The sequence below is a fragment of the Phalangium opilio genome, unplaced genomic scaffold (assembly GCF_054372755.1).
Source record: "Phalangium opilio isolate 3A_F unplaced genomic scaffold, DU_Popi_V2 ptg000650l_1, whole genome shotgun sequence".
NCBI lineage: Eukaryota > Metazoa > Arthropoda > Arachnida > Opiliones > Phalangiidae > Phalangium > Phalangium opilio.
Window position 1 is genome coordinate 180163 of NW_028324245.1, and position 14679 is coordinate 194841.

The window sequence follows — 14679 nt, forward strand, 5'->3', positions numbered from 1 at the left end:
ATCGATTTCAAATCAACAAAGAAGACCACCTCGAGCACAGATAAATTTCTGTTGCGTACGTACTTTTTCTTGGATTAATCGTAAATGAATTGTGTTTTAAGTAATATTATTAAAATTTAAATTTGTTTATCTGTAATCCTATATAGAAATAATAATAAAACAAGTTGGGAAAACCAAAATACTACCTCTCCGAGCCGAGACGAATTTACTTTCCAGCTAGTGAGAAAAACCGGAAATACGTAGTTCAAATTAGCGGGATATTGCGAAGGTCAATTGTAAAGGTTTAATCGTTTAACATTTCCCTGTGTATCCTCATAATTCTAATGAGGACCTAATATCTATCACTTAAGTGTGTATATAACTTTCGGCTCACTCTGAACCGTTAATACCTCTTGTAAGAGGACACAAAACAAGGTCAATTCTGGTTTAACTCTAGGGTATCTTATTTCATAGACCCAATCGCTTCAACACTTAGAGAGAGAGGCGAAGTATTAAAATCCATATCATGTAGTGAAGTTAAAAGTTGTGTTTACACTATATATAAATGTAGTAAAGCTGAATTAAAAAGTAAACACCAAATTTGAAATGTTAATATAAAAGATGTTCTTGGAATATTGAGATGAAACAGAGCTTTATAGCTACACAACTACTTAAAAAATCGTAATGCCGAAAAATATTTAAACTATTTCCATTTAATATTCTGCAAAAAAATGTTATCGTTTTGTAAGAGATCTTTTCATCCTACTCGCTTTATATTAACTTTGATATTCGTGTAGTGTTTCGATTCAGATGCAATCTTCATTACTCGTTCTATATAAACTCTCACTTGTGTCATTACATAGAAAGAAGTTAATCTTAAATAATTAATTAAATATAACTGATATTAATTATTTTAATCGTCAGTATTTTACGTTAATTATAGTTAAGTCGGTTTAAGAAACTTAATTCCTAAAATAATTTTAAACATAGCTATATTTAACGTTATACTTCTAGGGAACACGTATATCAGAACTTTTGTTTATTTAGGGTATATAAGGCGATTGATTCACACTAAACAATAAGAAAATGCGCAATTGCGTGAACCTTTGGTGGAAGCCCTGCCATTGGGAGGCTAGACGTTTCTCGTAACCCTAGCCGCTCGCCGCGTACATCTTAATCCTAACGATGATGGAGTAGAAGCCATTGTGACAGATTGGTGTCTATGTGGTATAGACGAAAGACCAGTAGATGGTGGTGTTAGAAGCCAATAAGAACAGATTGGTGTATATGTGGTTGTTGTTAGAAGCCAATAAATACTAAGGGTGTTGAGTGAAATAATTGGCGGTTGGTCAGCAGATGAAGGTATAACGACTAGTTACTGATTGACGTTAAATAAGATAGGTAAAACAATGAAATAAAGTTTTCGGAATTTCTGTGTACTGCGAACGCGGTCCAGAAATTGCGAACGCGTTTGCTCCGATTTTCCAACTGCGAACGCGGTGACAGACACACACACAGACAGACACAGACACGTCCAGTGTAAAACCTCTCCGTGACGTCATCGTCACTCGGAGAGGTAAAAATTATGCTATTTAAAATTTTGCTTCGTCTTTCTTCAATAGCACCTATAAAGTTGAGATAGAAATTTGTAGGTTAGTTTTGTTAGCGCAGTGTTACGTGTACATAATTTTAATACGTAAGATTTCTACAAAGTACAAAACGTGACATTTTTATAGTTATTATTTTCTAGGCCTAGTACACTTTTGATATCCTAATTATCTAAAAGCCCTATATTTAATTAATTAATTATAGCAAGCGCCACTTTAGGATTAAGAGTGACGTATATAGTGCGCTTCATTCAGTATACGAATACAAAACACACATTTTTTTGTTAAATCGCGACTACAATATTTATATAATATATTAATTAATTAATTAATACTCGTTTTTAATTTCGTCCTTAATGGCTGAATTGTACGTGATTTTTTTTAATTAAAGTTTTATTTTAGTTTTTCACCATCCACAAATTTCGCACACTATAAATTTAAAGTTCAAAAAGACTTTTTTATTTTTAAATTTGCCTCATTTTTAGTTTTCCTTTGCACTAGGCCCGGCCGAATTCCAAATATTTTGTAGAAAATTCCAAAGAATTTGTTTATTAATTTACGAATACTTAAGATTAATAGACACGGTTAAGGTTATAATTGACATTAGTACGTTAATTAGTATTAAATGGAAAGTTGTTTACGAGAGATATCGAAGAAAAGGAAAAAGAAAAGCTCGATTAGTTTTGTTTAACGAAAGGACGGCGAGACAAAAAGACCGTTTTTCCATTAAATTTAAGCCTAATTATTATTAAGCCTTTGACAAGTTGACACCACCACCAATTACAATAAATACATCGAATAGATTACAGTTCGTGAAAGGCGTATACTTAGTTCAGTTTCATTAGGCTTAGCAAATTGAACCGGTTCTTTCACACCCACCCGAACTTATTGACCTTTTACACCTTAGAGACTAGACTAGTTCGACTTTCTAAGCCTAAATAAACTGAATCGCAATGCAGTTTCAATTCCTTTCAAAATTGGCATCGCAATATTGGTTTTGGAAAAAAAGGAAACCTATTCAACCGCAAATCGTCTATTCAATTTGAATTGATTCCTGATTCGGCCTTTCGTTTTTAACTATATATATTTATTTACTTTAATAATTATCAAGTTTTAATTAATTTAAGCCACGGTTCAGCTTTTAAAATTGGTCCATTTATTCCCCCCCTCCCTTCCACATTAATTTAATTTAATACGTTTAAATTAAAAGATACTCTATTAAATTCTTTCCTTACGTTTTTCTTTACTTGTCGCGATATTTTTTGGCACGAATTAAATACAATACCAATAATATTATCGCGCATTATTGGATTATAAATTAATTAGGATTATATTAATTTAATTTAATTAAAATTATTTAGTTTTTTTTTGGAAATATCCTCAAAAAATCTATATTTTCAGAGTATTTCTTGATATATATATTTACTTGCAACTTTTCCCGACCAACTTTTCATTATTTTCTTAAAATTTTCTAACCCAGAAATTACTTAATTTGTACTCGTGATTTGTTATTTTTCTTTCAAGTCTTATCTTACTCCCTTTAAAAGAAAAAATGCCTCAATTCCATGGAAATTCCTTATTTATGTTTAAAATATAATTATATATTAAGAAATTGCGGTATTAATTAATACCATATATATATAGACCGTTTAGAGGATATAAGGAGGTGATGGGGTTTTTTTGATACTACGACTACAATATAGTTTGAACATGAATATGTATAAATACTAGGGACATATACATGGCTTCAATTTTTCAGATTGTTTAATTAATTTCAAAGTTAATTTTAAACATTAATTTTTAATTTTAATTTGACATTTTGACATTTTAAATGATAATGAATACGGATGTATTTTAAATTAAATTAAAGTTACGTCATTTATATTTTAATTTGACCCAAAGAGGTTAAATATAAAATAATCAATAATTAATTTATCAAAGTATAAATTACGTTTTAGCAGACGACGTTTTTGGTAAAACACGTGGGGAGAGTTTTTGAAATCAAAACAAAAAATTCATCTTTCGCGTCCCTTTCGTTTAATGGGAGAAAAGCTAGGACTACGATGGCCCCAATTAATTTATCGTAAAGGTGCCTACAATTATGTCATTGGATTCACCGTGGTCCTAGAATATCTCAATATATATATATTTTTTTCAAAAACATAATTAAATAAATTAAATTATTTATGTGTTGGGTAGCCTGTTATCTCCATCCAAACTGATATGTATGTATATATTTATATATCACCCGCAATTAAGTTTGTGATTAATTATACTATATTTAATTAAAATTATTATCATTTACTGGTGGCTAAATCTTATCCCTACATTAATACCACTTAAAATTAAATAATAATTAATATTTACGACGTCTACGATTAAAAATTATTTAAAAAGAAACTAAATATAAAATATTGAGGATTTAGAGGTAATCCCGACTCGGAAGGCTTAATTAACGAAGCCACGCCCACTACTACTGTCTTTATAAGACAAACAACATTGAGTATAATTAATTACGAAGGAGAATACTCGGTAGTTATTAATAATTATCACTTAAGATATTTAATAATTTCAAATTTGATTTGTAAGAACTATACTATGTAAATATATATAGTTGAATAATGAATAAGTACGCAATCATGTTTAATTTAATTATAAAAATTAATTAGCTAGCCTTCCGAGTCGTTGCTATATTAACCTTAAACATTTTATAGATGTACCCCGAAATTACGAATGTGTTTTATCAGAAATATATACAGCTACTAGGAATTATTGATGATTCCAATTAGCTGTATGTATTCCCGATGCTATTCACGATTTTAAATTGTTGTTAATTCGGTTAATAAAGCGGGATTGAAACTCTTATTAGGGGGTTTATAATTAAAAAATAATTTAAATTAAAGGGGAATTTTTATTTTTTTTGACTCGAGTTTTCTTGGATTTTATGATTTTTTTTGTGATTTTTTTTTCGTGTTTTATTTATGGCGGGTAAACGGCTTTGACTAGAGTTGACTAAGGCACGATTAACCATCATTCCAATTACTGAATTTACGAGAATTTACTATTGAATAAATTCTCGCGGAAGAGTGTACTTAAATTTAAACCGATTTACCCTGTTTTTTTTTTTGCTGCAGATATTGTTCGCCAGGGGTAGCCCATCTATTAAATTGGTTAATTCCATGGAATAGAATGAAGCCGGGTTTACACGGGATACGTTGAAACCGTTGAAATGTAGCATTTGCTGCTGTTAATCATACAGATATTTTATGAGAAAATCCATTTATTATTTTTTTTTTAATTTATTTGCAATTTCGAGAACGGTTTCAAAGTGTTTCGTGTAAACGCGGCTTAAAAGAGGCTCTGAGGATTGCTAGGGCAACGGTGCAGCCATTGAAAGAATATAATAATATTTATTGTTCTTCGTATGTAGCGTACTTCTAGGCTTTTATCTGATAATTTAATGTTTTAAATTAAGCATATTTAACCGACGTTTAGTGTAATATATTAATTCAATGGTGATAGTGTCGCCAAAAGTAATTTTCAGAACCTTTTCCAAATGGAGAAATTGATTTATAATACGGAGGAATGAATTGTTGTTTCGCGATGGGCTGTAGCCAAAGCTATTTGTTCCCTTTAAGAAATGCCATTGGGACCTTAATGGTTTTAAATTCAAAAATAAAAGAAATAAAAAATTATCAATGTCATTAAAAAAAAAAATAAAAAAATTCAAATTACAATTAAACTAATCGCTAAATTTTCTAAAATTAAAATCTTCTACATAAACAATCTTTTTTCTTTTCTTTCTATATAGCGTAACTAAAATAGGCAAGCGAAAATCAGCTATTTTAAATCTAGCTTAAGTATTTTTAAATTAAATTAAAAAAATAAACGAAATTCGATTATAAAACTACCTAAGTGTTACCTAAAGTGGTTAAATATACAGTTTTAAGTATATAATTTCATTTAAAAATGCATTTAGTTTAACTACGCTGGTCTTTATAGTGGATATAATAATTGTGAATTATTATATAACTTAACGTGGGAGAAATATCGTCACTTATAAATTAAATTTTTAGTTTTTACTAAAAATAATTCCGATTAATATTATAAAATTCTATAACTAGGATTTAGGATCTATCCAATTCAATAAAACCGGACCAAGTGACGAACGTCCGGAAATATTTAGGATAGTTATCCTTATTTAGGAAGGGGATTGTAAAATTAGATATAACTCAAAGCAACTTCATGGAGATTTTGAAATATTTTTGTTTTAAAAATATTTTTTTTAAGACTACAAACTACGTTTTTTCTTTTTTTTTGGATTTTATTTTTTAATATTTATTTTTATTTAAGTACTTAAGCCTCTTATATAAAATTCATCTGCCATGAATTTGCTTTAATAAATAATTAAATTAATGAATTAAAATAATAGCTTTATAGAATCCCATGGAGAATGATTAACACCTAATTTTTTTTGGCTGCTTTTGGTTTAATTAAAATGACGTTCGACCATTTTCCGATGGTTTCTAAAACTAAATATTCTAAACGCGATTTAAACCTAAACATAAATAAAAAATGACTTAATTATTTTTTTTTTGTATTTTTTAATTTTTTTAGTGTGTGTTTTTCGGGGTACCGCCTCTATAGAGAATTCACGTTTTATTTCATATTTTAAGGCACGCAATAATATGTTATTTTGTTTTTTCTTCGATTTTCTACACCTTTTTATTAAACTTGATTTAATTTTAATTTTATATTAAATTTGATCGTATGAAAAACTATATTTTAAACGGAGTATACGACGATTTCTTATATTTTTTTAAATCATTTAATTTTAATCGGCGAATACATATTAATCCGTAAATTAATTAATTTCTACGTCGTCGTTTAATTATCTACGATTTTTTTGTAATTCGCAATTTATTTTGAATTGATGTAAAAATGTAAAAATTTATATATTTTATTTTATTTTATTTTAAATTTTAATTTTGTTATATTTTTAGCGAAAGTCGTATAATCTCCCCGAATAGTTTTTCAAAACGATTGGGTTATTGACGTTGAAAAAATATCTCCAGAAAAATTTATTTATTTATTTATTTGCGAAATTTATTAACTACTTTGATTTTAACGTTTTTATTTTATTTATTTTTGTGTTCGCTTAATTTATATCGGATTTTCGTATTCTACTATTATTTTCAATAAATGTGTGTTTGTTTTTACGTGAATCTCTTTTGGAATGTTTTACCCCATATCGACCCCATTATTTTGGTTTCTCGTGAATGGTTCCCAAAAGGGGAACCAAAAATTTAAAACCAAATTACGAATTAGAAATCATTTAGTATATATACCTAAATTAATTAAATAATCTACGGCGTTAATATAAATTTGTTACCAATTAGGAAGATGGAGTTCCCGCGCTTTCTCCATGGTTTTTTTCCCCGCCATTTTGTTTCTACAAAGGCCCTGATCATAAGCTTTTTCCTCGAGCGTTTTCCCGCCATTTTGTTCTCTACAAAAGCCCTGATCATAAGCTTTTCTCCTCGAGCGTTTCCCCGCCATTTTGTTCTCTACAAAAGCCCTGATCATAAGCTTTTCTCCTCGAGCGTTTTCCCGCCATTTTGTTCTCTACAAAAGCCCTGATCATAAGCTTTTCTCCTCGGGCGTTTTCCCGCCATTTTGTTCTCTACAAAAGCCCTGATCATAAGCTTTTCTCCTCGAGCGTTTTCCCGCCATTTTGTTCTCTACAAAAGCCCTGATCATAAGCTTTTCTCCTCGAGCGTTTTCCCGCCATTTTGTTCTCTACAAAAGCCCTGATCATAAGCTTTTATCCTCGAGCGTTTTCCCGCCATTTTGTTCTCTACAAAAGCCCTGATCATAAGCCTGCTGAATTAGGCCCGAATTTACAATGTAACGCCGCAGAAAGTGCTCAAAAACCTTAGGAACTCATAAACTAAACTCGTTAAAGCGACAAAATCCTAAAATAAATAGAAATAAAAATAAATCTAAAAGAAATAATGAGTAAAAAATAAAAATAAAATATTTTTTTTTTTTTGTATTTTTTGTTTTTATAGTTTTATGTTTCTCTTTTTGCGCCTAGCTTGGGTTGAGTATTCAAGGCACCCAATAAAACGTCTGACAAACCGACGGAGTCTACGCCTTAATTTCATTCCTCGTAATAATTTCTTTTCATATCGTTGTTCCATTACATGGAAATTAAATGCAAAAATTTTAACCAAAACAATTTACCCGAAAGACTCCGTGGGATTTGCGTTAAACGAGACACGCTTACCAAGTTTCTTTAAAAGAAAGAAAAAAAGAAATTTGGTACGCCAATTTAATTCCTTTTTTCATCATTTTGCTTGAAAAATTAAAACTATCAATAACGCGTATATATCATCCCCAAAACTGTCATTAAAGTTAAGTTCGTTTTATCATTAAATAATTAAATAGATAAGTTTACTTAATTAATTCGAACGAAAGGAGAGTTATTTTTAATTAGAAATAAGGGTACTTAAAAATAAAAATTAATAGCGATGGTTAAAACAATTAAGAAATGTTTTTCGAATTCAAATTAAAGACGGCCATTCCATCTTCACAATGTAAAAATTAAAATTTATAAATAATAATTAGTAAAATTGACTAATTCGGCCGATAATTAATTTAAACTCTGGTAACTTTTCTCAAGAGTTTAGCCTTCGCGTTCAGGTGGTTTTTTTTTGTTGTTGTTTATTTTTAATATATCTACGTCTACTTAATGAGGATAGGAAATGAATTAATAATTAGGGGCTTCCATATATCTACGCGATCACTGCTGTACGATTTAAACTGAAGAACGAATTAATTTTCTATCTCCTAATACATTTGATTTTCGTTATTTTGGTTAGTAGTGTTAGTTAGTTAGTTTGTTAGTTAGTATTTTGTACGCTATCTTACTGTGGAGACGTCCCCCGTTGTCTGCAGAACGAACAGGAAGGTTCACGCGAAGCTCTCTCTCTCTTTCTCTCTCTCGGTCAGGCGGTCACCCCAAAAAATGTTTCGAAGACGAGGCTTAGCATCCATTTTTTATATTATTGAATAATATTATCTTCCGGATTAATCACCGTCACAACCGGAGAGTCCATCAGTTTTTCTTGGCTGTCGAAAACTAACGTGGAAAGATTCAAAAAACAAAAAGTGTCGCGATGTAGTCTATAGGACAGTACTGAAAGGGGAGGAGCTACGGGGACGTGACGTCAATATTGGTATAGTCTAAATTGTATGGCCTGAGCTGGTTCGTGGTAGCAGACTATAAATTGAAAGGTCCGCGGACTTACTCGAATCGTTGGCCGTTTTGAATTGGCTGTTATTAGGAGAGACTGGAATAGGAGCGTAGCTGTTTCTAGTTAAGCTATTGCAGCGCAAACTCTTGCTCCTTAAGCTTCTGGAAGGGGATCTCCAATCGGGCCCGGCTTCGGTGCCTACGTGAGACGCCATCGAGCTGGTGACGCTCGGAAGCCGGATATCCAAGTGAGACCCCTTCTCCGTAACGATCTTTTTTCAGGAAAAAGGACAGCTTAGTTCTAAAGTCAGTCCCATTATAACTGTCTCGGGATGGGCTCACTTTGTCGTTCATGGCGTATAGCTTGTTGGTAATGTCTCTAGCCACTACCAGCGAAAAAACGGTGGCCAAGTGAGCCTCCTTGACTAGCAGATATTCCAAGTTTTGACGATGCCAAAAAAGGTAGCGACAAGGCGCGGCGGCGACGATTGATACTTTGAACTTTTCGTCAACACCCGCTTTACTCGATTCAAACTCTGGGGAATCTAAAAACTGATTGGGTAGGATATGGTGAAGGAAATGATGATCCGTCATGACGTTGACTCTACGCCGCGATAATAACGTACACAAAAGGGTTAAGCCTTTATCACCACCATGTTTTCCTTAGATTTCCGAAACTAACTTTCCGCTAATGAGTAATCCTAGTCGGTCAGTTTTGGTTAAATTTTGCATGGCGTACGCTTCCCCGGCGTGTAATACAGTCATCTGGGCGTACTCCGAGCTCACCATCTTCTTAAAGGTCAAGCGCGATACCTACAGACAGTTCAAGGACGAATTTCACGCAAAGGAAATCGTGCAAAGCTAGCTACGCCACCGATAGTGCATCCCCTTGATAATAAGGAAATTACCTGCAAAGGCTGGAACAACTTTAGATATACGGCTTCCAGTTCGCTTGGAAATTTGACTTGACGCATCGTATACAGAATGTAGAGTGTTTGACCCATATTGACGATCATGAAGCTAAAATTCCAAGAGAAGACATCCGCGGCGCATATAATGTTCCAAGCTAAACGCGGTAATTAATTGGTTCCTGAACAAACCCTCGAATAATAACGAAGCAATAATAGTATACAACCTACCCCATGTAGAAAAGAGCAAGAAAGCTGTTCCCATAGAGATAAAGAGTGAGTGATAAAAGTGGAAAGAAATGTATTTCAACAGTTTCGAAAGCGAGATGAGTTAAGGTTGGTTTGAAATGAGCTTTTTTACCTAGAATCAACGATCCGTGAAGGAATAGTACGCCGTACCTTCCATTGGGAGCCAGGTAGGCGACGCAAAAGCAGGCGTTGGCCAGTTGAAAGAGGAGATGCTGGGGGTTTTGCCAGGATGTGCAAGGAAACCTCCATCCATTGAAGGAATCGCTGGACGCGCTCTCGTTTACGTACGCGTACGGCGAGGAGATGAATTTCTCCATGACGCCACTCTGGTTGCTCAATGAAGACGCGGAGGAGGAAGAAGACGATGATGATGATGAAGAGCCGCCGGACAACCATCGAGAGGCCATCAAAGTCGACATGGTGGTCGAAACCAGACGCCAGACCATGGTCGTCGCCTCTTCGGTAGCTGACATTGTAGCGTTGGTACTATCGGCGGTGATGGTGTTCATTTCCTCCCCCTTTTCACTTACGACCTTTCACATTTCACTGCAAATCGAGCATTAACGTGAAAACCTACATTGTTAGAAGAATAACCCTTTGTACATCATCCCCCTAAATAAAAAAAATACCCCTAAGTGGTTTGGCTTTAAAAGTTCGACCTATCAGGGATTTAAGATGAGAGCACGCATCGTTCACCATATGCCGCGTGAACAATGTCGCAAGACACACTGAGAACTTAAGACTAAACCTCTAACATACTCTCCGCAGTCTTCCCTACATCAATCAATATCTTTTCCACAGTAGAAAAAATCCCTATCTAGATTCCTAGAAGAACCGCCGCGTTAAGACTAGGCCCAGGACCTTCGCCGCGCACGATTTTCAGGAAGCCATTATGATCAACTGTTCCTTCACGGACAGATAATTCCGTAAGGGGTAAGACGTAAAACAATCGCGTGAGACAACTAAATTTCGTCTCCGCGGGTGGAAGAAGCAAAAATTAGGCTTAAATGATTGCTACGTTTAAAGGTTGGGGGAAAGAGGTAGCTTACTTCGCGGGAAAGTGCACGGAGGAAAGATAAGAGAAAGAAGACACGCAAAAGGACAAGTACTTACAACAACTCGGCGCAGCTCGGAGGACTCGGACGCGACGTTGCCGAAGAGAAAAGGATCGGGGATGAAAAACTGAGCGAGAAAAATGAAAAAAAAGGGAGAAAAGAAAGAAAATAAAAAAAGGAGAGGACTGGGGTCCAGCGTTCTTCTACTCGGAAGGAGGAATGCCGCTTCCCGTTTCTGACAGTCGCCGAATGCGATTATTTAATTCTGGGGCGCCGGGCACCTCGCCGCGCATAGTGAGTCAACTATTAAAACCCGGGGCGACGACTAGAGGCCGGACCAAGGAAGCTTATTCCCCCAGACCCGGAAAACCAGAGAGAGAGAGAGAGAGAGAGTGGAAGAGCGCCTGCGTGAGGAAGAGCGAAGCTTCGGAGAAAGGAGGAAACCGCCTAATACCAAGTAGGATTCAGGAATACCATCGCGGATAAGCGAACAACTCTTATAGGGGTTAAGTTTTAGAGAAGTCTGCTCTGCAGCAGCGTCGACTCTCTCCTCTTCTCTCTCTCTCTCTCGAGAAGAGCGGCGGAGGAGTCACCGCGTTAAAAATCGATACATTCGATCCAAAAACGAGTGCGTTAACAGTGAGAGAGGGAGGGATTTTTACGCATGACGCTTATACAGAGTTTTGGATCGTTCTCTGAATCACCTGTTTCCTACAGTATAGGGGGAAGTTTCAAGAGGAGCGGTTTCTAGGAATATTACGTTATGCTATACGTGTATAGATAGTATGCAGACAAGTGTTGCCAGTCATTTGCGACTTGTGCAATTCAACCGCTATCTAGAACAGACAACAGACTGAAAAGCTTGTACTAAGTGATCATTCACTTCCGGATATAAGTTTCTCAGCCCTCTTTTACATATTTAAGAAACTAGATAGAGGAAATTTCTTTAGTTATAGTCACCCTAGCTTCAAGTAGTGCTAAAAAACATACCAGGAGGAGGGACTTAAATACCTTTCATTCTGAGATGAAAAATATACACCATAATGGCGCTGGGGGGGGGGGCTTATTGATATCTTTTGAAGAAAATAATTCGGCCAATATTCAAATTTCTACCGTATAATTGGAGATACTGGTGAGTGTAAATAGAATGGATAATAAATACACGATGGGTTACTCGACACAAAAACATACATACATACATACATACATATAGGTGAAAGATCAATGATATGAGTATATAATATATATCTAGCCGAAGAAGTGGGAAGGGGAACCGCGTGCAAACACTGACTCAATTCGTTCCTAAAACGTGAGGCCCAAAATTTACCCGGAACACAGTGAGTATGTATACACTCTCGAGGTTCAGGGAAAACCGTGAAATATTAAAAGGACGGGGAACAATCCATGTCGTCATCAACAGACAATACTCGGGCTACTCTGGAACAATACGTTTCATTCTCCATGGGACGTTCCCAAGCGATTCCATCCATCCATTCATTCCCCCTTATATCCATATCGTTTCCTTCTCGCAACTTGGATATCGACGCGTCCATTGGAAAGTAATAACTCACGGGAGGAACACCCGGGAATTGAGTTGTCCGTTCTTCGGGACTGACTACACGCATACAAAACGTTATCGCCATCCTACATCGGATCGACGCGGTACCATCTATTAGCCCCCCCCCAGTCTAGATTATTTCTGGCTTCTATAATTTATGTCTCAAGGAGAGCAGTTTTGAAAACTTTCTTCCTTTACGACTAAGTAGCTAATCTACCCGGCGTTTTGCCTTAATTTTTTAAGGACGCGCAAACCAGGAAGAGTTAACTTCCTGTCCATGTAAAAACTAAAAACTGGGATTACTCGTTACCAGTTCATTTGTAAAAGAGACCCATGCATTATAAGAGAAATATTATAAATATAAAAAACAATAGGCAGTGTGTGTACATTCGCTGACTACTGGCGAATTTTTGTAATCCAATCTCAGGGTTTTATAGGTAATCTTTCACGTTATATAAAAATTGTAGCTAACTCAGCCGTTTTCGCTTTCTGTTCTCTCTCTCTTAGTCCCGGCACCCTTTAAGTACGGAGCGAGCTTCCGCCGGAAATGGAATCCAGGGAGCTAGAGGAAGACCAAGACCAGTTTTCCAATAGAGAAGACTGAAGAGGAAGAAAAAGGGATGCCCTAGGAACCTTGGCTATACAAGCGTTATCGTGTTGGGGGCCAAATTGAATCCAAAAGCGTACAGCAGACTACCTTCACCCTGCATATACTACACTACCATCCCAAGTTAAATGTCTTTATAAAAGCCTAAGGGATTTAATAAAAGAAAAAATTACAGAAAAATATGTAATGTCATGTTCTTTTGTAAACGGGAATGTCTTAAATATATAAAAGGTTCCTTTTTGTGTGGAAAATTTTCCCGCTTTTTAGATTGGAAAAGGATAAATAGCTTACAAAAAAATTTAAACAGAAAAACAAAGTTGCCTGAGGTTAGATCCGTTAGGAAATTCATTTCTAGAGGAAAAAGGTTTTCCTGAGATGGAGAGAGGAAAGGCTAGCAGTTCAGTTCAGTACTTGGCTAACAGAGAGCCTGACAACACTGCAGTGAAGTTAAAGCTTTAAGAGAGAAAGATGGGAATTTTCTCTAACCCAATTAGTATAAATATAAATTTTTAAAAACCTTTGAAATTAGAAACATCCCTTTAAAAATTAATCTTCATTAACAAACATTTCAATAAAACAAAATACGCCATCATAATTTCATAAAAGCCAGGAAAATTTCCCCCATCGAAATGTCAATATAATTTATTATTCCGTTTCTCCAAGGACCATCTGATTCAATGATATCTCTATGGTAACCATATATTGATGGGCTCACCCCCCCCCCGGGAAAAAAATTAAAGCATACAATATAGAGAAAGGATTGAAACCGTGGGATGTAATAAGGCTTTCTATAAAACACGCGTTTTTGGTTTAGGCCCTATCTGTTTTCAATTCGCGTGTTGAATTAGAAGTCAAATAAAACTCCAAGAGCTGAACCAAAATCGATTTTTATAAAAGATGGGAAAGGGGATCGAGGTAAAAAAGAAGTTCAGGAATATCGACCGCGATTAAAAGGTTCAATACCGAAACGATTAAGGGAAATTCAGTTCAGTTCTATAAATAAATAATTTCCCTAAAAAGCAGGCGCTAATAATTAAATCTTTAGAGTTAATATTACCTATTTGCGCATGGAAATAAACCTACTTGACTCTGTGCCTAAATAAATTTTATAGTTATTCTAAGAAATTGCAAGATTGAGCTCTTCATACAAGTGTATGTAGAAGATTACGTAGAATACGTCAAACTAGCTCTCTCTCTTAAGGATTTGGTTCGATTAACCCTTTACTTTTAAAGATCATGGAAGAATTTTAAGTAATTTAAAAAATTTAACCGCGTCGCTTTAGTATAATATGTGGTTCTCTATCATTAAATACACAAAGCAATCGACCAAATGTGAGAAAGGAATGTCAAGTATAAATTGATAAGTGGACTCCGTTTTGGTATAAATTAGCACCCAATAACCATGAAAATTCACAAATCGTTTCTTCTCTCGACTTATTGAACCTCATCTACTCCGGT

General features: G+C 34.7%; 1 protein-coding gene across 6 annotated transcripts in view; it reads right to left on the reverse strand.

Annotated features, from left to right (window-relative positions):
* Positions 1–1652: 1652 nt before the first annotated feature.
* The window catches only part of LOC149588406 (popeye domain-containing protein 3-like), a 48641-nt gene continuing 35614 nt past the window's right edge, over positions 1653–14679 (reverse strand). For 2 of the 6 annotated variants that reach the window (XM_089862657.1, XM_089862659.1), the window contains exons 2-8: positions 10114–10547; positions 9984–10007; positions 9753–9910; positions 9527–9657; positions 9187–9448; positions 8900–9116; positions 1653–8730 (exon numbers count right to left, since the gene is read on the reverse strand). In XM_089862657.1, coding sequence (XP_089718783.1) covers positions 8654–8730; positions 8900–9116; positions 9187–9448; positions 9527–9657; positions 9753–9910; positions 9984–10007; positions 10114–10510 — 1266 coding nt within the window. In that variant the 5' untranslated portion in view covers positions 10511–10547 and the 3' untranslated portion in view covers positions 1653–8653. Of the gene's footprint in view, positions 8731–8899; positions 9117–9186; positions 9449–9526; positions 9658–9752; positions 9911–9983; positions 10008–10113; positions 10548–10630; positions 13001–13086; positions 14402–14679 lie in introns of those variants that run through there. The other 4 variants (XM_089862660.1, XM_089862655.1, XM_089862656.1 and 1 more) reach the window with 4 other exon arrangements.